General features: G+C 42.2%; 1 protein-coding gene across 1 annotated transcript in view; it reads left to right on the forward strand.

Moving 5' to 3' along the window:
* Nucleotides 1-10,853: 10,853 nt before the first annotated feature.
* Nucleotides 10,854-25,266, forward strand: part of LOC107124772 (protein argonaute-2-like) — a 37,342-nt gene continuing 22,929 nt past the window's right edge. The window contains 7 exon segments of the mRNA XM_015428282.1: nt 10,854-11,018; nt 14,477-14,597; nt 16,210-16,391; nt 19,050-19,186; nt 19,334-19,468; nt 22,569-22,656; nt 25,000-25,006. Of these exon segments, the coding sequence (XP_015283768.1) occupies nt 10,942-11,018; nt 14,477-14,597; nt 16,210-16,391; nt 19,050-19,186; nt 19,334-19,468; nt 22,569-22,656; nt 25,000-25,006 (747 nt within the window). The 5' untranslated portion in view covers nt 10,854-10,941.

Raw genomic sequence — 25,266 nt, forward strand, 5'->3', positions numbered from 1 at the left:
GTTAGGGTTGCTGCCTGTACTTTAATGGTTGTAAGTCAAAACAGTTGTGCTGTGGCATCCTGCCCATCCCAAAATTCATGTATTTGACCAACACTGCTGTCCTGAAAAATTGCAGCATGCTGTGGGAAATTGTCTTGTGGCATTAAAAACTGCTTCCCTAATACCGTTGAGCCTTGTGCTGTTAATTTACTGGCTGATCAAACCCTGTCTTGGTGCTTTCTTCTGGTATGGCTGCTGATGCCGATTGGTGGTGATTCCGATGCTCAAGTGATTGGAAGGGACTGGATTCCTGAATTAGGAAGGCCAGCATTGACACCATTAATTTGGTACAGGGCTTGCTGTCCTAAATGCTTTCTGACCTAATGTATTATGGTTGATCATTTTTCATGAATGTGGCCGTATCATTATAGCCCAGGGGTGGCCAAACTGTGGCTCGGGAGCCACATGTGGTTCTTTTACACATATTGTGCGGCTCCCGGCAGGGCAGCTGGGGACGTGAAGGGGAGGCATGCCTTCCTGACCGGTCTTCCTTTCCCCAGCCAGTGTTCCCCTCCCTGGGTAGGCTTGAGGTGTGTGTGGGGGGGAACAGAAAAAGAAAGCAACTTTAAATGCATTCTCAAAGCATTCACTCTCTCTTTTCCCCTTAGACAAATAAATATCATTATCAATAACTGTTTTTACCCCTTTTGTTTTAATTTTTGGCAGTCTCACCTTTGAGCTGCCTGTAATTCTACAGCAGAAATAACTGTTTTTACCCCTTTTGTTTTAATTTTTGGCAGTCTCACCTTTGAGTTGCCTGTAATTCTACAGCAGAAATTGGGCAGGTTTTCCAGCAAAAATATAGAATCCAAACTTTTTAAAAACTCTGCCTTTCTTTAGGAACAGTACATTGCCACTTGTTTGATTTCTATGAAATCATTGTAAAAAGCCATCTGTCTTTTGCTAACCCAGTGAAATATTTCTGAAGTAACGGCTGGGTTGAAATCCAGTAAAACATATGTTTACTTGTGTGTTCTTGGTTTTGTGTAATTACGAATATAATAGGGAAGCAAGTTTAATTTATGCACTTGCTGCAGATGCTCAGAGCAGTGTGTGTGTTTTCCTTCAGGAAGATTAAAAAGAAATCTGTTCAGAAATGGTTTCTTATATAGCTTACATGCTGTGAGTTTAATTCCTAAAAAGCAGTAAGCACTCTGTGTGTCGTCTACTTACTATTTGAATTATACTTTGAGAGGCCTGTTTCAGAATAGGATTTTTACTTCATGCATAGCATAATTAAAACTAATCTGAAAAGTTTTGTTTAAAATACTGTTTCCAACATCATATTGCTAAAGCTTAGTGCATCAACAAAGTTGTTTGACTTGTTAAGTGCCAGTGCTATGACAAGTTCTCCATATGCATTTGGGAAGAGCTGAACTTTATTTACCTGTATGTTGCGTGTGAAATAAGCAAAGTGTCTTCGTTCAGTGCAAAAGAGGAGGATGGTTTGAGTGAGAGTCGGTGCCTGCCAGTTCAGAAGCAGCCCATTGAGCACGATAGTCAGCTTGAATTATGCCGCTTTCACAGACTTGCTGTGGGAACGTGGCCGCTGGTACCAACAGCCACATCCAAGGCACTCCCCTTTTGCACCAAGGGAGTACTGCTTCCTGCTGCTAGGGAGAAATGCCTTTGGGTATCCCTTCAGTGAGCAAAGAGACACCTTGTATATAGCAGCACCAGACCTCCAGAAGTGACATTATGAACACACACAAAGCTGCATTATACTGAATCAGATCATCAGTCCATCAAACTCAGTATTATCTGCTCAGATTGGCAGCATCTCTGAGGCAGAGATACCTTCACATCACCTTCTACCTGATCCTTTTAAGTGGATATGCTGGGGATTGAACCTGGGGCCTTCTGTGTGCAGAGCAGAGGCTCTCCCACTGAGCTGCATCCTGTGTATGTTGGCATATGGATGGAAGCAGTTAGTGGCCATAGTTGTCTTCCCGATAGGGTTGCCAGCACTGCCTCAGCAGATGCTGGGAGCTTTTGAGGGTGAGGCATGGAGAGGGTTGAGTTTGGGGAGAATGTGGCATAACTTCCAAGTGATGCTTTAGGAATTTTCAGCTAATCTCTGTGCTGAAGAGCATAGAGACATGGGGAAATTCCTAGGTTGTTACTGGAGGAAATTATGTGGCCTGCTCCTCAGATTATTCTCTTTTTTTGGTTTTTGTTTTATTTTTCATATGTGTGTGAGTGTGGGTGCACTTGGAAGTCATGCCGACCCCTGGTGACTGACCCTACCGGGGGCCTGGAGGAGATTCAGAGAAGTGGCTGAATAAAGCCTGCTCCCATCTCCTGACTGCTGGTATTCCAAGGAGGTCTCCCATCCAAGTACTTGCCAGAGTCAATCCTGCTTCGCTTCCAAGATCTGACAAGATCGGGCTTGCCTGAGCTATCCAGGTCAAGGCTTGCTCCTCAGTTTCTGAAGGGCCGTGGGTTTCTCCTGCTCCTTTGTTTCTTAAAGGTTTATCCACTGCAGGCAGCCAGACAGTAAGCTTATTTCCAGGCCTGTTATTGGTTGGTATCGAGAAAACTGGTATTGAGGAACTTGTAGCATTTTTTCTGCCATTCCTATTATTATAATCAATGGTAATCTTACTGATATGTGACAGTTGAATTTACACATCTCCTGTTCTTTGGAAATTATATATAGACAATCCTTTGAATCATAAGTTGAACTCTGAGGTTACTGATGGACTGAATATTTATTTTTTTATTTATAGTTCCAAATCCATTTAGGATGCAGTACACACTGAACCCAAGCTGAATGATGATAACTTGATTAAAATGTCATCTAGTCCCCTTTGGCTATCTCCCTTCTAATGGCAGATGAGCTGGCAGTTTGCAAGGTGGGTTAGGTTGTGTGGATAGCTAATTTCTAAAATTTAGGCCACTTCTATTTGGTTTATGCAGTGCAGGAGAGTGCTTGTTACCCTTTCAGGGCTGGGGACCGTCAAGACAGCAGGCCAGTTGCTATTAAGTAAGCAGGTTGGGGGAGGAAAACGGACTGGTCAGCATTGCTGGATCATGGTTAATACATGGAATTCACTGCCACAGGAGGGGGTGGTGGCTACAAGCATGGACAGCTTCAAGAGGGAAGTAGATAAGCATATGGAGTAGAAGTCCATCAGTGGCTATTAGCCACAAGGTATAGATAAGAACTCTCAGTCTGGGGCAAGTGATGCTCTGTGTTCTTGGTGCTTGGGGGAGTGGGGGCAACAGTGGGAGGGCTTCTAGTGTCCTGGCCCCACTGCTGGACCTCCTGATGGCACCTGGTATTTTTGGCCACTGTGTGACAGAGTGTTGGACTGTATGGGCCATTGGCCTGATCCAACATGGGCTTCTCTTATGTTCTTATGACCCTCTCTAAAATTACTCTCTCTGAAGAACCAGCCCATAAAATGAGGCTAAGGAGGACACCACTGGCTCCTTGTCAGCTGACACAAACAATGAGTTACCAGTCCACATTACCTCACTTTGCTAGATGCATTTTAGATGCTTAGAACTGGGAAATAGTAAATAAGTTATATGTTAATTGGGGCTCTAGTATTACCTTGAAGAAGCCACAAACTCTTTGCGTTTTCTGATGATGTATGAATAATGGCACCTTTCCTAGGGCATAGATGGTTCTGGTGTAACTGAAGTGCAAGTAACATTAATTAGCTGAGCCTGCTCCAGCAGCTTGTCTTCAGCCTAGTATAAAGAGAACTGCATCATTAGCACAGCAGCCAATTTTTCCTTCTTGGGTGGAAAGGGTGGAAGAACAAAAATCAGGACAAATAACCAGTGTTATTTGATCATCGATGCAGTTGATAACTTTGAAGATATTCTTCATTTTTCAAAAATATATATCACCGGAGGGGGAGTATCTTTTTCCGGTGTAATAGAACTAATAGGAATGTATAAGTGGGAGGTGGGATCATATGACTGCATTCAGCACCTGAAAATGGCAGAAACATCTTTCCCATGACGGCGATAAGATATGCTCATTACAGCAAGGCTGCTATAGTTTGAACCCGAAGAAGAAGAGGACTTGGTACAGTCCACCTTCCCTTTCTCTCCCTACAACAGACACCCTGTGAGGTAGGGTGGGGCTGAGAGAGCTCTGAGGGAGCGGTGACTGACCCAAGCTCATCCAGCTGGCTTCATGTGGAGGAGCAGTGGTGTATTAAACCTGGTTCTCCATATTAGAGTCTACCACTCTTAACCACTATACCATACTGGCTCTCAACAAAGCTACTGAATGCTTTTTAGGGGCAACAAAATATATTGTGTTACTACATATTGCAGTAATCTAACCTGGACATTATCAACACATGTACAGCTCTTATCAGAGGGCTAGTATACGGTAATGGCTAGGATCTGGAAGACACGGGTTCAAATTCATGTTTGTCATAGACTTGTGATGAGAAGTTGAGTGAACTGTGTGTTTTTAAGATGGAAAGGAGCAATCTGGGCAGAATGGGGGGGCATGAGTGCTCTCTTCAGAAGTGCTGTCAAATAGAATGTGCTAGGGGCTTGTTCTCTGCTGCTAGAGAAGGCAGGGCTTAATGGGCTTATGCTACAGGATAGTCCGTTGAATGTCAGGAGAAACTTCTTAACTGTGAGAACAGTTTGACAATAGAATCAGTTACCTGTGAAGGGGCAGACTCTGCCTTGGTGGAAATTTAGTCCAGAGCACACTGAACCCCACTGCTGTGGTGTGCTGAACTTCCTGCTGCTGGCCTCTATGTATTGTATGGATCAAACTTTAGTTTATTAGTGGAAGCCCATTCCATTGCCAGCTCTAGCTATCTGTCTAGGACATCCATTGCTACTCTTGGATTACAAAAATAAAAAATAAAAAATGAAGAATAGGGCTGTTTGGCACTGCTGTACCTTCACAAATCATGTAAGTAATAAATAGGATGAACAGAGTCCTGCAGTATTAGATAGCATAAGTGTCACAGAGTGGAGCAGAAGTTTGAGCATTGATGCTTGTTTACTCTTCTTCAATAGTATCTTAGTGGTTGATACACTGTACTCTTCCTGGCAAATGTGCGGTCGCAGACCAGCACAAGAAGACTGGATGGCACCACAGTTTTATAGCCTCATGACAGCACTGTGGCAGAAACAATTGCCATCCCTAAGCCTCCAGTCCTTGCTTCCTGGTGGGTTAAGGCTAAAGGAATTCTCCCAAACCATTACTTGAAGCCGAGTTGTATCAGGTAGTGGGTAGACAGTTTTACACTGTATCCAGCAGCCAAGCTGGTTCCAGGTATTGGCAGTTGTTTGTTTTTCCTTTGGATTCAGCCATTGATGTGAGATGGAAATTTCTCCAATGCCATATTTTTCCAATACAAATTTTCCTGGAGAAACCCACATCACTGGATTCAGCTTGTGAGGAAAAGAGGACGACAGAAGCTGGGCAAATTTCAGTCTCATGTTTTAACCCACGTTTTCATAGCAGATCATGAAGAGGACAGTGTGTCCTTGATTTCACTCAGAGGAAAGCCATCATCTGTAAAAGGTAGACTGTTGTTGCCGGGGAGGGTGTATGTGTTAATCCTTAACATAAGTTCCTTGTGTTTGTGAATGAATCCAAAAGTCGAAGCTGGTGTTGACAGCGTACAAAAACATGAAATTGTTGACAACACAGCAAGAAATATAGATGGTCTGGAAAACGTGAAGAACTCATAAGTGTGAAGCATTAAAATGAACAGTGAGTTGAATGAACTATAGCAGAGCTTTCCTACAGGGAAGTGATGTGTACATTTGTGTGTGTGTATTTTTAAAAAAGACACGGTGGTATTTGAATACTTGGATTTCAAACAGGATTCACAAGCTGTTTAAACACAGTTGGAAAGAGGAGGAGCAGGCCAGTCTGGTTGAGTCGGACACGTAACCACCTGTGCCTTGCACTGTGGTGTTGGGGGGGGGTTGTGGAAAGGGGGAGGCACTAGGTGCTCTGAACCCCCTCCCATTCTGAACTGAGGCTAGGGGTCCAGCCAAGCTAAGACTTGGACGTCAGTCATGACGCCTTAAAGAGAGTAGGCTTGTCAGGTGTGCAATATTCATTTCTTTGTAGAAAGGACAGGGCACTCAACAGGAATAAATTGGCATTGAATTGTTACCATTATTCATCTATCTAACATTCTATGATTCTATGTGATTATCTTCAGTTAACTGTTCTTAGACGTTTCAGTCCCCATATATGCTTTCTGCAGTACACTTTCTATTTTTCTGTCTTTGAGATTCCGTATGTCTTTTGGGAGGTTTCTGGTCGTTTTCTTCCCTTTTCGGTTCCAGTCCCTCACACAGTTTGCCTATTCCTCTTCAGAAGGTCAGCTGACTGGAAGGAATGGCTTGTCAGGGAGAAGGAGGTATTGTGGCAATGGCCCTCTTCTCCCCCTTTAGCCAACAAGTAGTCACATGGAAACCATTGCACTTGGATAGGTACTTAGTAAAGTGAGTTATGATCACATAGTTAGCATTAATTGTTTCATATTTTATTTATTTGCTTTACAGTTTTCTTCTTTCGCTGAGACTTGTAGATTACACAGTTGAAGTCAATGCAACCAATAAGATGAGGAATCTAATAAGTAATGCAGTAGGACTAACATGTTGTCCCATTCAAAATAATTCCATTACTAAAATCGCCCTACTTTATTGCTTTTTTGTAGAAATAAATACTTATTGCTATTCTCTAGCTCTTAAATCAGCATTATATTATGCTAGATGTACACGTGTCATAATTCTTTTTGCTTATTCATGGGGAAAAATAGCATAGTACTATGATTTTACATGGTATTTTAAAAGATTTCATAACCTTCAATTGTCATTGTATTTCTGCTCACTTTATTATCCTACTGGAGTTGTCATTTGCCCTTCTGTCTTCCATCATTGGCCCCTAATTTCAGACATCCCAGCTGTAGCGTGTGAACTATAAAGTTTTAATGCTGATGTTGTTGAAAGAAGTCTACAAAAGTAAAACGTATGAAATGTCCCTCTGGATTTGTCAGACTTTAATTGTTCCAGGTGCTGGCAGTTGTAGTGTTTGTAGGATTTTTTTTTTAGAAATTTCAGATAATTCTGAAAGCAGTAGCATATGTAATTTAAAAATGCTTAAGCAGTGTGAAGTTGGACGTATTGTAATTGAAAAGCAAAGAGTTCAGAAGTTTTTGTTTTCAAAATATTCTATAGAGTATCATGTTGGCTGCAGCTCCTTAACACTCTTCTGTTTGGAGCTGATAGGTGAAGATGGGGAAAGTACTTGAAATGTTCAGTTTAAGATAAGGAGCATTTCCAGTGTACCGGCAACTGCGAAGGTCTTCTTAAAACTATATAAAATAAGTGTTAATAGACATTGCTATACTAAAAATACTTATTAAAATCCCCTGTGTTTAGTTTGGGAAATGGAAATCTGTGCAGAAGTAACATTTATGGTTGGTCTTTGGGTGATTACAGGCATTCAAAGTCTGAAGCAGCCTAGAGTATTACAAACACAGCTATCTTATCTTCTTTTTCTTTTACTATAGGAGGCAGGTGCTGGAGAGCAGGAATTAGCAAAGCAGGCTACTGTTGTGACGCTAGCAGAATTCGACTGTAACACAATGGGTGTGTTCAGACGGGGGCTTTATATCGGTTAGGGTTCCGGTTGCAACCGGTGTACTCACTGGCGTTCACACGACGAACATCTGCCTCCTGTCCCTAACCGGTGTAAAGCCCTTTAAACCGTTGTACTCTGCCACTAGGTCCCCAAGTGGTGGTATTCAGAGTACAACGGTTGTAAAAGGTGCACCCCGGCGTCTGAATGCTCTCCAACTTAGCAGAGACACTTCCGTTGGAAGCCTGAGGCTTCCGGCTTTCCCCCGCCATTGTTTTTTAAAAGTAAGCGATATGCGCTCGGGTGAAGCTTTGCCCCGAGCGTTTGTTAAGAAAAAAAAAAAGCCCTTAGTTTAACTTCCCGGAGGAGTCCAGGACTACAGGGAGGCCAGGTTGTCCTTACCTTTAAAGTTTAAATGTAATGGGGGGGGGTTGAGCATGCGCAAAAATCGCCATTCTGTGAATGGCTGCCTATGCGCATGCTCAAACTGCTTTTTTTTAAAAAAAAAACACCAACGCCAGCAGCGTGTGAGCGGGTGTCCACCAGAGGGATCTGGAAGATGGAGGTAAGTGTGATCGCGTTTATGCCGGCAGAAACGCCCCGTCTGAACGCACCCAGTGTGTCATAAGTGCCCTCATGCACCAAGAGAAAACCAGAGGAATCTTGAATACTTATAGATCTCCCACAGTAGAAGACCACGTGCTGGCTCTCCTCACTTCCTCACTCTGAGAAAAGGGAAAGCCAGTTGGTTTGGAGATCTGAGGGGCTGTCGTATGCTCAGCTTCTCTTTTCGTCTACCAAGTATTTTTAACCGATTACCAGATGCTGAGGACTAGTCACTGGGTGGGCTGTGCTTGTGGTCTTTCCTGGGCCAGTGTTTGAAATGGGATTTTGGACAACGTAGATCATTGCTCTGATCCAGTAGGGCTTATTCTTATGTACTTGTATAGTGCTTTCAAATGTTCCTAGCGCTTCATATACCTTTTCTTGTGATCGCTACTATACAGAGGGATGGGGGGGGGAGACCGAGTTGGAATGACTTGTCTTAATTGAGTTCATGACACAGATGTGGTTCAGCCAGGGACTTCCTGACTTGTAGCTCAGTCTCTTAGACACTAGACTATGTAAGATGAGCAGAAATCCATTTTAGTTAGGCCTGTTACCCTGTTTCCCCGAAAATAAGACCTACCCCAAAAATAAGCCCTAGCAGGATTTCAATGCATTTGTGGTATAAGCCCTAGTGTGTCTTCTTGAGAAAAAATAAATATAAGACAGTGTCTTATTTTCGGGGAAACACGGTATTAAGAACTTGTGCTGTAGATCTTGTTAGAGTAATAATCAGAGGACATAAAATTTTATCTCTCAGCTGAACACTAATCACCTCTGTGCCGACTTTCTGATGTTTCAATCACTTACTCCTTATAAATATTGAAAAGATCCTCAGTTGCCCTACTGCAGTAGTTCCATATTCTGTGAAATGTGGAGTTCTAGAATGATTAGGAGTTCTGTAGAAGGACCAGCAGCAGCCGATAGCAATGGTCTTTCTTGGAAGTTGTAGATAAACAGAAGTATAGGGCATATCCTGTGGTATGTTTCTCAGTTCCTGCAGGGTGCTAGTTAGGCTCCTTGACCCACATACACTGCAAATATTACTTGGCATTTCCCTCTTCCAAGGCTGGCTTTTAAGAGCTGCTTGTTTATTAAATAGCAAGGGCTTTCATACATCATAAAACTTTCAGGTTATGTGTTCTAGGGGAACACATCCCATTTGATATATGAGAACAGAAATTAGCACTGGAAAAACAAGCAGTCAAGAGAAAGAGGGTGACAAGTAAACATGCTTGTACTGTTGGAAATATTGTCTCAACTGGTTTGATCAATGCTGTTACAGTTACTTAGGGGGGAAATAGCCTGGTTAAAATTACATATGAGCACAAGGATATACAACCTACATTTGCACTGCAGCCTCTTAACATTGAATTATTGTCCATACATAAGACACTTAAGCTTTTCTGTGCAAATAAAGAAATATGGGAACAATATCTTTTAAAATTAAACTAAGCATTACAGATATAACATGATCTTTTGTTGTTGTGGTTGTTCATTTGCACAGTTGAGTCTGACTCGCTAAGCATTACAGATATAACATGATATTTTGTTGTTGTGGTTGTTCATTTGCACATTGAGTCTGACTCTTTGCAACCCCATGGACCACATCATGCCAGGCCCTCCTTTTATGGACTAAATATTGTTGGAGCAGAGCTAGGCACTGTGTCCAACCCTTCATTCTAATCCTGTATATCCTTAAGAGATCTTGTCCTCTGGGCCTACCTGGGTTAACTTGCATACTGCTGTTTTGATGGTCTTTGATCACTTAGCTCTGCATGAATATTTATTTATAGAGTAAACAGGGACATTTCCTTTGCATCTCATGAAAATTGGAACCTATAATTAACAGGTTGCTCATGAAGGAAGGAGATGTTTGAGCCCATGGATCCCCCAGGATTGTTCATATAATGGCAAATCAGGGTTTGCTGTTAATCATTCACACTTGGTTCAAAGAATGTGCACCCTGTAGTAAAAAGATATAATAAAACTATTAATTGTTAGGCTTGTTGTTTGATTCTATAAATTGATAAAAGATTTGAGTTTTGGTTTTCAGCAAACAGCTTGATATTACAGATATAGTATACACTTTGTTTATTTGATGAATATTATAGTTTTGCAAAGTAATAACTGCATATGATCCATAAACCATCTCTGAATTCTTGCAATTAATCAGTAGTAATGTTACCCATTTCTGTAGTTTAGGGATCACATTCTTTATCTTGTTAATTTGTTGTACAGGTTTTCATAGTAGGCATTAAATTCATTGTTTATTTGCTGATTTTAAGGGCAGGTCCTCTGATTTAAATGGTAGTTGTACTTGCTGTACTGAATTATTTTCACTGTTAGCAATCTCACAATACTTTTGATGAGAGGTGTCCTTCATTTTGCCTTCTCATCTAGTGTATAGGTACTTCTGCCTTGTTACATTGCTGTAGACAACTAATGATAACTAGTTTGGAGATATAAATGTTGTAATATAAATACATAAATATACTGGTTACATTTGTAAAGAAGAAAAGGGGCTATGCTGCTAATAATTATATTTACTGACCTTGCATCATTTGTTCTTCCCTCCCCACCCAGTACTTTCAACACCTCCACCGCTGCCACCTCCGATACAAGCATATGCATTTAAGCCTCCTCCTCGACCTGATTTTGGAACTTCAGGGAGAACAATCAAACTACAAGCCAACTTTTTTGAAATGGACATTCCTAAAATCGACATCTACCATTATGAATTGGATATAAAGCCAGAGAAGTGCCCTAGAAGAGTTAACAGGTATGTCTTGCTTGAGTTTCTCCTCTTCTTCCTCTGCAAAAAAAAACAAAAACGAGGATGCTTCCAGTTGCTTTGTCGGGAACCATTTCTCATTGAATAGTTAGCACTGTGGCATTTGAATAGCAAAGCAGAAGCAATAGTTCCTCTGGTCTCTTTGCATCAGGTAATACTTTTTTAGGAGTAGCCCCTCTTAATATGTACAATTGGTTTCTCCAAATCTTCTTATACCATCCTAAAAATCTCCTCATGTCTCCCTGTGGTTAGTTGGTAACTGTTTGTATTTTTTTTCTGTAAAGCTGTCAGATTTCAGTCACTTATTGGTGCGTGGTTATACCGCTCACTGCAGTTCATCTGCTAAACCCAGTACTGCCCTTTCTAACTAGTTGGTACATAGTTTGTTACCCAACCTCTTAAATGGAGAGGTGATATTATCGACTGCTTGTTTTCCTGTCTTCACCTGCTGGCAGGGGGAAGTAAACTCATTTGTCTGGTGGTGGTATAAAAGGACTTTGGAGAAACTATATGTAACAACAGGTAAGAGATCATGCTCCTTTGACAGATGGCCAGTTAACGGAAAACTTCCAGATGATGATGGAAAGGGTTCTGCTGTTTTTACAATCCATACTGCAGAAGCCTATGGGCAGACTACCGTGTACTTTTCTGTATTCTGTTATGTGCATTCTCTGTAAATGGGGGTGGGATTTGAGTGTGAAGGCTGTTTCAGGATGGATAAGCGACTGCCTTCCTTTCAGGCAAAGTATGAATCCATGCTGGAATGTCTGATGGCAATTTGCAGAGTTCTGCTTGTTTTTGGCATTGCATTGTGCTCTCCTTATTCTTGGGACATATGGTTTTGCCTGTGGACACAGGAAAGTTGTGATTTACAAATTTGATAGGTTATCTAATTCAGTTATCTATGTTTTTGCTTATCGTTTCATCAGGTTTTTTTTTAATGCAGGCCCCTCCTCAGTTGTGCAGTTTACCCATGTAAACTGTGGTTGTGGCTTTCGAGCAAGGGAACCTTTACCTTTAAGAAAATGTCGGCCTCAGTTTAGTGTTCAAAAGGGGGAAAAAACCCTGATTTGCTATACTGTTAACAGCTGTACTTTACACATAAGTTATTTGAATTTGTGTAGATATCCTTTTGATACAATCACTATACTTATGCCTTACTGTACTACTGAAGTTTCTCTTTAAGAAGGCTGCTGGTATTTTTAGTAAGCAAGCAGAAGCAACCAGAGGAAAGTATAGGTGACATAGCAGTGGTGTTATACTAATAAAGATGGCCACAAGTGTATACGATCCCAGGAGATAGACACAAGGGGTCAGTTGAATGCTACAAGCATATTGCGCTTGAACTGGCAACTCACAAGTAGGTATGGGTTGAGTCAGGTTTTCCCAAGGACTGCAGGAGTCTATAGTGCATTGTTGTATTTTGCCTTCAGTTTGAAAGACCCTGAGCAAGGCTGTTAAAAGATAGGATGTCTTGAAGGTTATTAATTCATGGGAGTGCCATAAGATGGAAGCGTCTTGACAGCTCATAACACACACAGTGCATGCTTTTATTTTTAGCTCTACAGTGGTTCTGGAAAAGTCCAGAGGTATAAACCACTGCAGTCCTTTCTTATAGAACTGAAATTAAGACTGCATTTGTGTGCAGTCTTCCCTCATTCCTCTTACCTCTGTCTTCCCTTCCCCTCAATGTTTTGTGTCTCTTCAGTGGAAACGTAGATTGCAACCCCCTAGAGAGAGAGAGACTGGTACTTACATTACTCTGTAAAGTGTTGTAAACAAAGACCGAGAGCTGATGAAATAAACGTTTATAAATGTGGAAACTGCAGTTGTACTGAACCAGTACTTTCAGGCATTTCTGGCTGGGCTACAAGCCATCCAGTGGCCCAGAGCATTCAAAAAATGGTCATATGGGACTTTAACATAGGAACTGGGACTGTATGTTGAAGCACATGTCACCCATGGTTTTATTTTTAATCCCTTTGAAAGGGATGGCAGATAGTTGCTTCTGACTCATTATGCTACAACTGCACTGTGGGAGTTTGCGGGGGATTGCAGGGCTTTCCCACAAAGACTAAGGTAAAGCAGGCATGCTTTGAACTCATCCCAGAATAGGCCCTAAATCTTGAATTGTTGTTATAGGTGAAGCAGAGTTGTGCAGAACTCTTGAATTAAAAAAAGAAATAATATGCAATGGAAGGAACAAGAAAGGCAATAATGTGTATTTATTTAGTTGTATATTTCATTTATATTCTGCTTTTCTCTCCAATAGGGGCCACGGTGGCTCAGAGGTTAAGATGCTGAACTGCAGCCCGGAAGGCCTGTAGTTCGGCAGTTCGAGACCCGAGTGCCGCGTGACCGAGTAAGCTCCCATCTCTGGCCCCAGCTCCTGCCATCCTAGCAGTTCAAAAGCAAGAAATTGCAAATAGATAAATAGATACCGCTTTGGTGGGAAGGTAGCAGCATTCTGTGCACCTTGGCATTTAGTCATGCCGGCCACATGACCTCTTCAGACAGCGCTGGCTCTTCAGCTTGGAAATGGAGATGAGCACCGCTCCCTAGAGTTGGATTCGACTAGCTTTCGAGCAAGGGAAAGCTTTACTTTCTTTCCAGTGGTATCCAAAGTGGCTTAATCATTCTCCTTTCCTCCATTTTGGTATCCCAACAACCCTATGAAGAAAACTAGGCTGAGACTGTGTCACTGGCCAAAGGTCACCCAGCATGTTTCCATTGTACAGTGGGGACTGGAATCTGGGTCCCTCATCCTAGTCCAACAGTCTGACCACAACACTGCGCTGACTACCTTCATAACGATAAGAAAACTGGAGCCATGAAAACAGTAGTAGTGCAAAAAGCCATGTGATGTTCCAAAGCCTTGTATCTTATTTAAACAGGGCCACCTTAACTGCACTGCACATTAGCACAGCAGGGATTTATGGCTCAAACAGGTGATACACTGATTTACTAATGATGCACAGCACCAAGAACCTGGTTTAAATGTGAAGTTAGTTGCCAAGAATGCTGTTCAGGTAACTCTTGAAAGAAAGGGGGGGGGGGAAGCTTGGCGTGGCATCACATTTAAAACACGCTTGAAATGAGGCCCAAAAGGTCAGGTATTATCTAGGTGGTCTTCGGCAGGTCACTATCAACCCCTCCCCCCTGATCTGAAATATGGGTATAACATAAGTTTGTTTTAAGGCCATAATGCTTGTGGGATGCTTTGAACACTCTGAAGTGCTGTATACATGTATTATTATGACTTACGAGTTGTAGCTAATGATTTGGTTTCATTGGTAGCAAAGCCCGTCCACAGCTCCTTATGGTGATGAAAAACAGAATCATTGCATGCAACCTTTTTGTTTATACTTGAGCATTACCATTAATGGATAGTTCTTAGCCCTTTGTTCAGTGTGAGCTATTACGTTAACTTCATTGTCCTGTTTCAGAGAAATAGTTGAACATATGGTCCAGCACTTTAAAGCACAGATTTTTGGAGATCGCAAACCAGTATTTGATGGAAGAAAAAACCTGTACACAGCTATGCCACTTCCAATAGGGAGAGACAAAGTAAGTATTAAAATGTAGTTATGATGCCAACTTGTACTGTGACATTTTTTTTCTTTTTCTTTTTTTAAGATACAAGAAAATAATTTTGTGTTTGGCCAAAGTTAGTTCTAATGCTTTCATGACTACTACTTAATGGATTTTAAGATACAGGATGTAGACTGGCATTCTTTCTTAGTAGATATAATAATAGTTCCTTGAGTCATGACTGGGAGAAAATGTGGCTTATGTGATTTGAAATCCATCAGCAGTATTAAAAAGTAAAGAGTGGTAAGGGCTAGTGGGCACTGGAAGAATGGCTGCAGATTTTTCCACTAGGTTGATCTAGGTAAGACCACCTGTAATTTGCTCTTTGGGTATGAGATTTTGTATGTTTAATGTTGGAATATATGATTTATAGAAACTTTTCAGCCTTCTACTTTATTAATTGTTTGAAAAGTGTTCTGTGGAAGCTAGATTCTGAAAATATAAAATGTTCCAGTATCTAGAAGTATATCAATGTCAACACGAATCTTTGCAGCTATGGCTGACTATCTCTGAACTTCATAGTTGGAATTCACTACCACAGGAGGTGGTGGTGGCTACAAGCATGGACAGCTTCAAGATGGAATTAGATAACCATATGGAGCAGAGGTCCACAAGGTATAGATAGAAGTCGTGGAAGTAGTGACAGACTTCACGTTCCTGGGATCCCAGATCACCGCAGACTGTGACTGCAGCCATGAAATTAAAAGACGCCTGTTCCTTGGGAGGAAAGCAATGGCGAACCTAAACAGCATAATAAAAAGTAGAGACATTACCCTGCCAACAAAAGTCCGCATGGTCAAAGCAATGGTATTCCCAGTAGTCATGTATGGCTGCGAGAGTTGGACTATAAGGAAGGCCGAGCGCCGAAGAATAGATTCTTTTGAACTATGGTGCTGGAGAAGACTCTTGAGAGTCCCTTGGACTGCAAAAAGATCAAATCAGTCAATCCTAAAAGAAATCAACCCTGACTGTTCCCTGGAAGGCCAGATAATGAAAATGAAGCTCAATCAGTTCCATTTCAGCTGAACTGCTTGTGATAAACTCATCCTGAACATCATTACATTTTCTCAGAGGTGTCCAGGTTCACCCCTTTTTTGCTGTTTCCAAGAAAACTGTGTGAACTGTTGGCTGTGATTTAAAATTAAATTAGTGCTGTATAGCTGTAATTAGATGTGGAAGCCGTGTTTGAGCCACTCATTGGGATTCCTGAGGAGACGCCAGGCAAGGCTTCGAAATCCTTATGCAATAGCACACTTGGTGATAAGATGCATTACTTTGCTTATCTGAAGTTAGTGATTGCAGCCCTGGTAAATCTCATCTACTTATTGTAAGGACTTTGCCAACACTTTATGCTGCTTTGAAAGTGTGGCAGGCAGGATCTAATTATGAGAAGTAAATTAGGAAGAAGAAAAAGGCAGTTAGAATGATGATTCTGATTATTTTGTTGGAAAGTCCTGAGGTCCTCTTTATTACTTTTGTGCTCATTTTCCATGCTACTTTGTTATATTGAGGAGCCCCATTTCTCCTACTGGTGACATGCATGTTTAAATGGAAAGAATCATCTTGTTTTGCTTTCGTAATGTTGCAGGTGGAGTTGGAGGTCACATTGCCAGGGGAAGGGAAGGACAGAATATTTAAAGTGGCAATAAAGTGGATGTCCTGTGTGAGCCTGCAGGCTTTACATGATGCTCTTTCTGGTCGTCTTCCAAGTGTTCCTTTTGAAACCATTCAGGCACTGGATGTAGTAATGAGGCATCTGCCTTCCATGAGGTAAGGGCAATGCCCCTGTATATGCCTTTAGGGTATTCTGCTGCCCTAAATAAAGACCTCTGTTGCCTGTCATTAAGTCATCTACAGATTCTTCAGTTTGGCAGTAGAGTACACTTTTGTGTATACATTGACACGTTTACAGTGCAGTCCCATGATGGCAATAAGGACAAAAAGTTCATGTGTTCAGGTGCTGACCAATGTGTGCAATGACGTATTGCCATCTCCATTCTCCTCCATGCTCTGCATCTCAAGTAGAGATGGGCACAGACCAGAAAAATGTGGTTCAGGTCAGTTTGTGGCTGATCCACAAACTGAAACAGTGGTGGTTTGTGGCTCCACACACCTGGTTGAAAGGGACCGCAGTCCCTTTAAATGGGGTTTGCAGAAAGTGTGAAAAACAGCTGAGCAGCTGGGAGCTCCCCACCGCTCAGGTTTTTCTCGTGCTTTCTTGTTCAGTCCCTTTAAAGTTTTAAAGGACTGCATAAGAAAGCCTGAAACTGCTGAGTGTCTGGGAGTGGGCTGTGCCACTCAGCTGGTTTTGCGGCTTTCACAGGGAACATAAAGCAGGTTTAAAGGAATTTTGAGTCCCTTTAAACCCCTACTTTCTGCTCTATCTATGAACCACCATGAATTGCTTTAAAAGTTCATGGAAGTTTGTGATGGTAAACCTGTCACGAACTTTGGTTCGCAAACCATGAACATGGCAAAATTCGTGATGAATTTTACTTCGTAGTTTAGTTCATGCCCATCCCTATTCTCAAGCACTCCTATAGCGCACCATTCGCCTTGCCTTGCCTGTCTGTATAGTACTGCTTATATGGCTATCACCTTAAGCAGAAATTAGAACAAAAAAATATTTTCAAAGACCCTACTCAGTATTATTTATCTTATATTTGATTATTGCGCCTATGAATTTTGCCACTGAGAGGGTGACACAATCGTTTGTATCATAGTAACTATGACACCTGGGTTTGCACATTTAGCAGTTCTGTATCTTTAAGTAAAGGGGTGACTAAATTAGCCCTCAACTCGTTGAATATAGGGTACTCCATATTCATATGTTCAATGGTTTTGATTGTATCATATGAGCATCTGCACATTCTATTAGAGTATGATACTCTATTATGGCCCTGGTCACACGGCAAAGTTGCCGCGGGAGAGGCATGGGAGTCCCGCGGAGTTTCCCAACATCTGGGAAGCGCAGTGCTCCTGTGGCGAACCCATGGCTCCCCGCCGAAGGTGCAGATTAAAAAACTAGTACTTACGAGGTACTAGTTTCCACAAACTGAGGGCTAAGGGCGGGCGTCTGATCGCGTTTCCAGTGGACTTACGTGGCATCCTGCACCCTTCTCCGCAGGTTGCGCAACAGCGCCCAACAGCGCATGCGCACAAAGAGCAATTGCTAGTGCAATCACACGGCGTGGCTTCTGTGCCACGCTACAGAATACCCATCTGGTCGGCATCTCCCCCCTAGCCACGGGACCTCGACCAGGACGTGTGCTTGGGCGGCCGCGTGTTACTTTCCTCTGGCGCAATTAGCCACGCCTTCCCCCCGCGATATCCGGCCCGTGTGACCGGGGCCTATATCTGTCCTCCAGAACCGCTGAGGGAAGAATGCTCAGTCTTGCCAAAGTAAAAGCTCTTCTTAGTTTTGGGACTGCCAGTTGATAAATTTCAGCAGTTGTATTGGGAGGACAATTTCCAAATGGAGTGTCAAACATACCCTGCGTGCCCTAATAGACAGACTTGTAACATCCAACTTCCTTACACATTTTTAAATTTGTCTTGTAATGACTTTAGTTTCTGTATTCTTAATCATATCATTTGTTATTCCTAGGCATTTCATGTTCTTTTCCAGTAGTTGATCCTATCTCCCTTATAAATAAAAGCCGAATGGTGGTGGCACTTCTCTAGAACATTCCACACGCTCCAAAATCAGTTCGCTCTCTGATCTGTCATTCAGAGGGTCTCCCTATCCACTGGCTGCTTTGCCTGAGTCCTGCCTCCAACATTCTAAACATTTTGCTGTTCCTCTCCCCCCCATAGCCAGTCAGAACACAGAGGTTATTTGCATATGCAGCCTCATTGGCCTTTGCCTCGGAACACAGAGGTCATTTGCATATGCGACTTGATTGGCTTTTGCCTCTAACATTCTAAACAGTTTGCTCTTCTGAGGTAAAATGTGTCCAGTCTCCAGGTGAGGGCTGGAGATCACTCAGAATTACAACTGCTTTCCAGACCGCAGAGATCAGTTCCCCTGGAGAAAATGGTGGGCTCTGTATCCTTATATGCTGCTGAGGTGGCCCCCATGACAGCCAATGTGACATAGAAGTCAGGGCTTCAGAGCACGGGAGAGGCTGCAGGTGTGTGGGGGGTGGAAAGCTGAAGAGTGAGGGAGAAATAAAGGTAGGTCGATGATTGGCTGGGAAGGAGATAGGGTTGCCAACTACAGGTGGGAAATTTGCCTTGTCTTTCTTTCTGCAGTTTCTTTCTGTTGCTTCTTCTAGTTATTCATAATATTGGTCTATGTCTCGAAGACTTTAACAGTGAGATGGAATATGGTGGATATTGAGCAATTTTTTTTGGCTGTGTCATGAGAGTTGGATGTAGGTTTTTCCCCCTTACTAGGTGTGATAAATTGTCTCGTTTCTATTGCAGATATACTCCTGTGGGCCGGTCCTTTTTTACTGCCTCAGAAGGGTGCTCAAATCCCTTGGGTGGAGGCAGAGAAGTATGGTTTGGATTCCACCAGTCTGTTAGGCCCTCACTGTGGAAAATGATGCTTAACATTGATGGTATGCTTTGCATTGCCTTTTCCCCACCTCTGTCTTCTATATTGGGTTTAAATTGAATGACACAATAAATCAAATTTCTGAAAATTTTATTTGATCCTTAAAATCTAATTTACTTGTTTGCCTGTATTTTCCCCACTTTGATTTTAGTATCTGCAACAGCATTTTATAAGGCACAACCAGTAATTGAGTTTGTATGTGAAGTTTTGGATTTCAAAAGTATTGAAGAACAACAGAAACCTCTGACAGATTCCCAAAGGGTTAAGTTTACCAAAGAAATTAAAGGTAAGTTGAAAGAAACTTGACTAAGACCTGTTTGTGTGGAACAGAATAAGAGTGTGGTTTTTGTTTTGTTTTTTAAATAGGTACTTTCGGGTTTGGGTATAGTTAACCTGAAAAATTGGTATTTCCCAATGTTCCAGAATCCCGATACCAGTATGGTATTCAGTTTTGGTAAATATTTGGGATTGCCGAATTTTTCCAGCTATAATGGAGAATCATCCGGGGGTATCTGGGGCTCAGGGGGCTGTTTTTTGAGATATAGGCACCAGATTTGCAGCATAGCCAGAGTCTGAAGGCGTTTAAAGGGCTCAGGGTTTTTTCGAGGCGGCCATTTTCAGAGAGCCGAATAAGTAGCCCACTCGGTAATTGGCTGAAAAAGTACTAGAAAAATACTGATTTTCAGCTCAGTTATACCAAGCACACACCCCTAGAACAGAACTTGGGGAGCTGTGAAAGACTCACTTATGGCAAATAGGCTTTCGGTTGGCTGGATTGATTGATTTATCATTCAGTGATTTATTAATTCCCTGCTTTTCTCCCTGGTGGGGACTCAGAACAGCTTACAGCATCATTCTTTACCCCCCCCCCCCTTTCACGCATAAAAACGTCTTCCCCCCCATTCTTTCCCCCCCCCCCCCATTCTCACAACTGCCATCCGGTGAAGTAGGGTTATACTGAGAGAGAGTGACTAGTTTAAGTCACCAAGCAGGCTTCCATGGCAGAGGGTCGATTTGAACCTCATTCTCCCAGATTCTGGCTTGACAGTCTCATGACTGTGGCATACTAGCTCCTAAGAGGATACATTTGGCTTTAAGGTATTACAGATTTCCATTATTTCAGATCTATTTTAAAGCCGGCTATTTTTTTTAAAGTAACTTAATATAGCTGAAATATTACAAATCCAATTAATTTTTTTGAAATCCAATTAAAAAAAATTACACACCCTGTTGAGTGGTCTGTGGATCACACAAAACCATGTTGGCAGTTTCCCAGAACGGGCAGTCATCTCCACCTTCATGTAGCCATGGTTCTATGCGATATGTGGTGGGCCAGAGGAAGCTGCAGCAACCAGCCAACTCAGCTCCTGCATTTATTTGAAGGTGGGGAAATTGGCCTTAGTTTTTGACCAGCAGGCTTTCTTTGGTCACTGTATTCTCTTCTGATCTGCTGTGATATCTATGTGGCTCCAGAAGGCCTCATATACCCTCCCCAACTACAGCCAAGACAAAACGATCGGGCACACCATTCCTGTTGACATCTGGGGCTTTCAGCCGCAGAATTCATTCCAGGGTTGGCCATCACCTTCCATAGCATCTTACCTGCAATTCAGACCTGAAGGAGTTAAAACCAGGCCTGTAATAAGATCGGAATTCTTGCAGTCAGTCGAATGATGCACTTAAAAAATGGATTTGAATTTCTGTAAGGTTTCTGATACCGGTGAGCTTTTCTAAGTGCTGTACACTCCTGCTAAGCACACTTGCAGGTTTTTCTTTTGAAACGTTTCTGACTTGGGATTTGAATAGCATTGTTATTTAGTGATTAACTCCTGTTAAATTTTCATTAACCAAATTCAGTTCTTGGTTAATTGGGTAATCATACTGTTAATACTTACCTGTTCATAAGAATGTCTTGAAGCACAACCTCTTAATCCAGTTTCCTTGTTATTATTATTTTTTTTTTAAAAAAGAACGAATGTGTGTTGCTTTGGCAGCACATATGCTAAAATTGGAACGATACCGAGAAGATCAGCCATGGCTCCCTGGGCAAGACAAGCCTTTTTGATGACCTATCCCCACTTTCTGTCTTGCCGTTTCACTGCGTTCCCTAAACTTGTTCTTAACCAATGATGAGCTCTTTAAAATTCCTGACACCTCGTGTGAGAACTGTGCCTGAAATTACTGGTTTCCTAAACTTATTCGTTATAGCCCCCTGTTTTTCCTTGTAATTTTGTCACATCCCATAATCATAAATTAATTTTTTTTAAAAGAAAACTGCATACAGTCACTTGGTCATGGCTGGGTCACTCACTATGTCCTCCTGAGTCATAATGTACTCTAGAGCTCATGGTCATTATGGAGATGAAGGCATGGCAGTAGATGGGTCACAAATTGGTTTCGATTATGACAGTGCAGAGTGATTCCTGTTGTTTATGGTGAAACGCTGAATAAAGGCATGTGATTAAGCTGTAGGACACACTGAAACAGTGCAGTCCTGCTCAACAAGTCATCACTAGTAGAGTGGGGGCATGGAGAGAATGTCCCGAGAAAACACCATGGATAGCCGAATGCCACTTAAGCGGCTAAATTGTTCCGCTGCTCTGTGCAGTCAAATCTGTATGCTGGAGGCTGGTGCTACTGAACAAATGAATGTTTCTTTATGTGGGCATAATAAGATACCAAAGTGAGTACCAACAAGTGTCGACATATCAGGTACAAAATGTGGCTTAGAATCCTGGCTGAGCACCCACCAACAAACCACAGTTTGCTGGACAGCTATCGCTTGCATATCATAATAAATCATGCATTATTAAACTGTGGTTTATGTGTCATGATGCCTGAATGCAGCCTGTGCCTGTTGAGATTATAGATAGGATACCAATTCTAGAACTGAAGCTGAGAGCAAAATCCCATTTTATAGGCATATGATATGATATATATAGCACTTCTTATTGTAATAAAACTACGGATGCTCATGAGTCATTGTTTCTCCAACTTTCTTTTCTCTTGATTCTCTGGCATGGATTTCATCCTCCTTCAGATGACTTGTAAAACTATTTCATTAGTTATGTTGTTTTCAAGCATGTGGAAGGGAATTGCCTGATCTCCCTTCCTCCTTGTAGGTTCCCTGTGCCCACTGGAACTTTGTCCATGTCCGTGAAGGTTCCCCCCCATTCTCCGTCCCCAGGGGTGAAGGAGCTCTACTGGGAAGGTGGAGGGAAGATCGGCTTGAGCAAGCTGTTTCCGCTTACCCACCCAGCCTATTATCTTAACAGTTTTAAAGAGAAGTGACTACTGACAAGAGAGAACTGCTGCAGCTGAATTTCGAGAATCTGATTTAACTGAGACGGAAAGGGCATTGATTACTTATGTTTGTAAATTATTAGGTTTGAAGGTGGAGATCACTCATTGTGGGCAAATGAAGAGAAAATACAGAGTATGCAATGTTACGCGACGACCAGCAAGCCACCAAACGTAATAGTTGTTTTCTTTTCTTTTCTCACAGTTAACTTGTATTTTCTCTCTTCCTCTAAGTTGTCACTGTGATTCTCATGTACTTACATATGACCAGATAAAGAAGTTAACATTACAAAAGGCAGTTTAGGTAGGTCACAGTTCCCAGTTAAAATTCCTTCTGGTGTTGGGGGAAAGGTGTTTGTTTTTTTAAAATGGCTTCACATGTCCCTTTGTTTCGGAGCCCACCATGGTGAATTAATTTACAATCTCTACATAAAAACATAAGAGAAGCCAATGTTGGATCAGGCCAATGGCCCATCCAGTCCAACACTCTGTCACACAGTGGCCAAAAATACCAGGTGCCATCAGGAGGTCCAGCAGTGGGGCCAGGACACTAGAAGCCCTCCCACTGTTGCCCTCTGGTTGATTAAAACCTGTGTAAGCTCTTTCTTCAAATACTTGGTAGAAGTTTAGATCTTTCGTGATTTTGCACAGTTGAAACACACTGTCTGGGGACGACAGCAGTGGAAACAGTTCAGTCTATTTTTTGAAGAGGCATAAAAAGTTTGTAGGATTCGAGATTTACCTGTGGACTGTGAACTGCTCCGCAGAGCTGTTCTTGATCCAGCCTGTAAAAACCTGGCTTCCTGGGCTTGCTGTTGACTCCTAGCTTTCGGGGAGCCCGAAGAGCCTAAGACAACATGGTGCTGGGCATTAGGGCTGTGAAGTGTCTGTCGGCCTATTTTGGGGGACAGACAGAAGCACCTGGCCTCTAAACATCAAAAATAATTGTTGGTATGAAGTTGAAAACGGCTTGGATATTTTTATTTTGGCAAAAATTTTGTTTTAAGATTGAGAAATTGACTTCTTATGGCACTTGTTAGAATTGGGCAAGTCTGTTGTAGTGGGTCTCTCTAAGATAGGAAATAGGTTTGAGCCTCATTAGCAAAATTGGCTGGGGGTGATCCCACATTCTAAGCATGGGATCCAATGAATTAAAGAAGAGGAGAGTTATCAAGGATAAGATGGCCAGTGCTACGCTTTCATATCTATCTGTCTGTCTGTCTGTCATTTTATTTAAAACATTTTTATGCCGCCTTTCCACCCAGTCAGGGTCCACAAGGGGGCAAACGTTAAAACATTTAAACCAGGGGTGTCAAACTCATTTGTTATGAGGGCTGGATCTGACATAAATGAGACCTTGTTGGGCTGGGCCGTGTGTGTCATAAAATGTAATGCCAGGTAGCGGAGATATAATCTTTATAAAGGACACAAACAGAAAGTTTTTTAAACTTAAAATAAAAACATGCTTAAAACATTAGCTCTGTAAGCTGCAAACCTACTTTTGATTTATTGACATTCACCGCAGAAATCTCATGCTCAGAGTTTTGAGTCTAAGACCTGGGTTAAAACATGAAATGGCTGCATGATTAAGAGAGTCTGGCGAAGCAAGCGATGATGCAGCAGCAGCAGCAGCAGAACTGGAAGCAGTTGATGGCCAGTTCCACTGTGGGCCTGATGGAAGCCCTCCGGGGGCCTGATCCAGCCCCTGGGCCGCATGTTTGACACCCCTGATTTAAACTATTACAAAATTTGATTATAAACAAACAGCACTAGAAGGAGGGCCGATAACGGTTATACTGGGGGTATGCCAGATGGAACAAAAAAAGACTTCATCTGCTGGTGAAAGACACCGATAGAGGGGGAGATTGATGAATCTCTCAGGGGAGGAAGTTCCAGAGTTTTGGTGCCACAGTGGAGAAGGCCCTTTCTTGGGTTTCCACCTGTCTGGCCTCAGATGGCAGGGGCAACCCAAGCAGGGCCTCTGAGGGTGACCAGGGGGAGGGGGGGTAGGTTCATATGGTATCTATGAATCAGTGGTATTAAGGAAGCAAAGAGTGCATGGAGAAAATGGGACTTGTGCGCCCTCTTCCCATCACACACACAGCATGATTAAAAGGTTCCATGTTTGGAAAGCCTTAAATCAAGCTCTGATTTGCTGTGATATCTCAGTTCAGGCACCTTAATAAATTGGAGCTTGCTTCTTTCTGTCCACAGAATTGGGGTTCTAAACTGGAATTAAACAGAGGTTTAGAATCCCAGTTTGAGGGGGAGAAACAGACTCCCAATTTCCCCAGGTGCCTGCAGTCAGACATCATGATAGCTTAGAGTTTGATTCAAACTAGGCAGGTTTTGAATCACTCTCTGCCTCTGAGCAGACAGACAAACCTCTGTGTATTGCACTGTGTGAGCTCAAACGATGTCTGTTGTGGAATCCCAGCACATGTTGCACGAGGAGATGGCTCCAGTGATGGTCCATGCCACTTTTTTGGCAATGGCCTGCTGCCTTGTGTGATGCAGCTACATGGTACAGGGTGTAGTTGTAGCTAAGATGGCCTGGGTGCGTGATTCATATCCCCTTTTAGGGGAAAAAAGAACCTCTGCAACACAACAAAATAATCTCAGTGTAGTGGTGGTCAGTACTGTGATATTTTGGATAGTGGTTTTCAGGATCACACAAATGTACTTTCACATTTCATTGGGGCTTTTAAAACTTTTTATAATAATATTCCTCAAGTAATTATGAAACAACTTGTACTAAATAATAGAATTGCTTCTTCTCCCTGC

Source organism: Gekko japonicus, unplaced genomic scaffold (genome assembly GCF_001447785.1).
Source record: "Gekko japonicus isolate JY-2015 unplaced genomic scaffold, Gekko_japonicus_V1.1 scaffold2635, whole genome shotgun sequence".
Classification (NCBI taxonomy): domain Eukaryota; kingdom Metazoa; phylum Chordata; class Lepidosauria; order Squamata; family Gekkonidae; genus Gekko; species Gekko japonicus.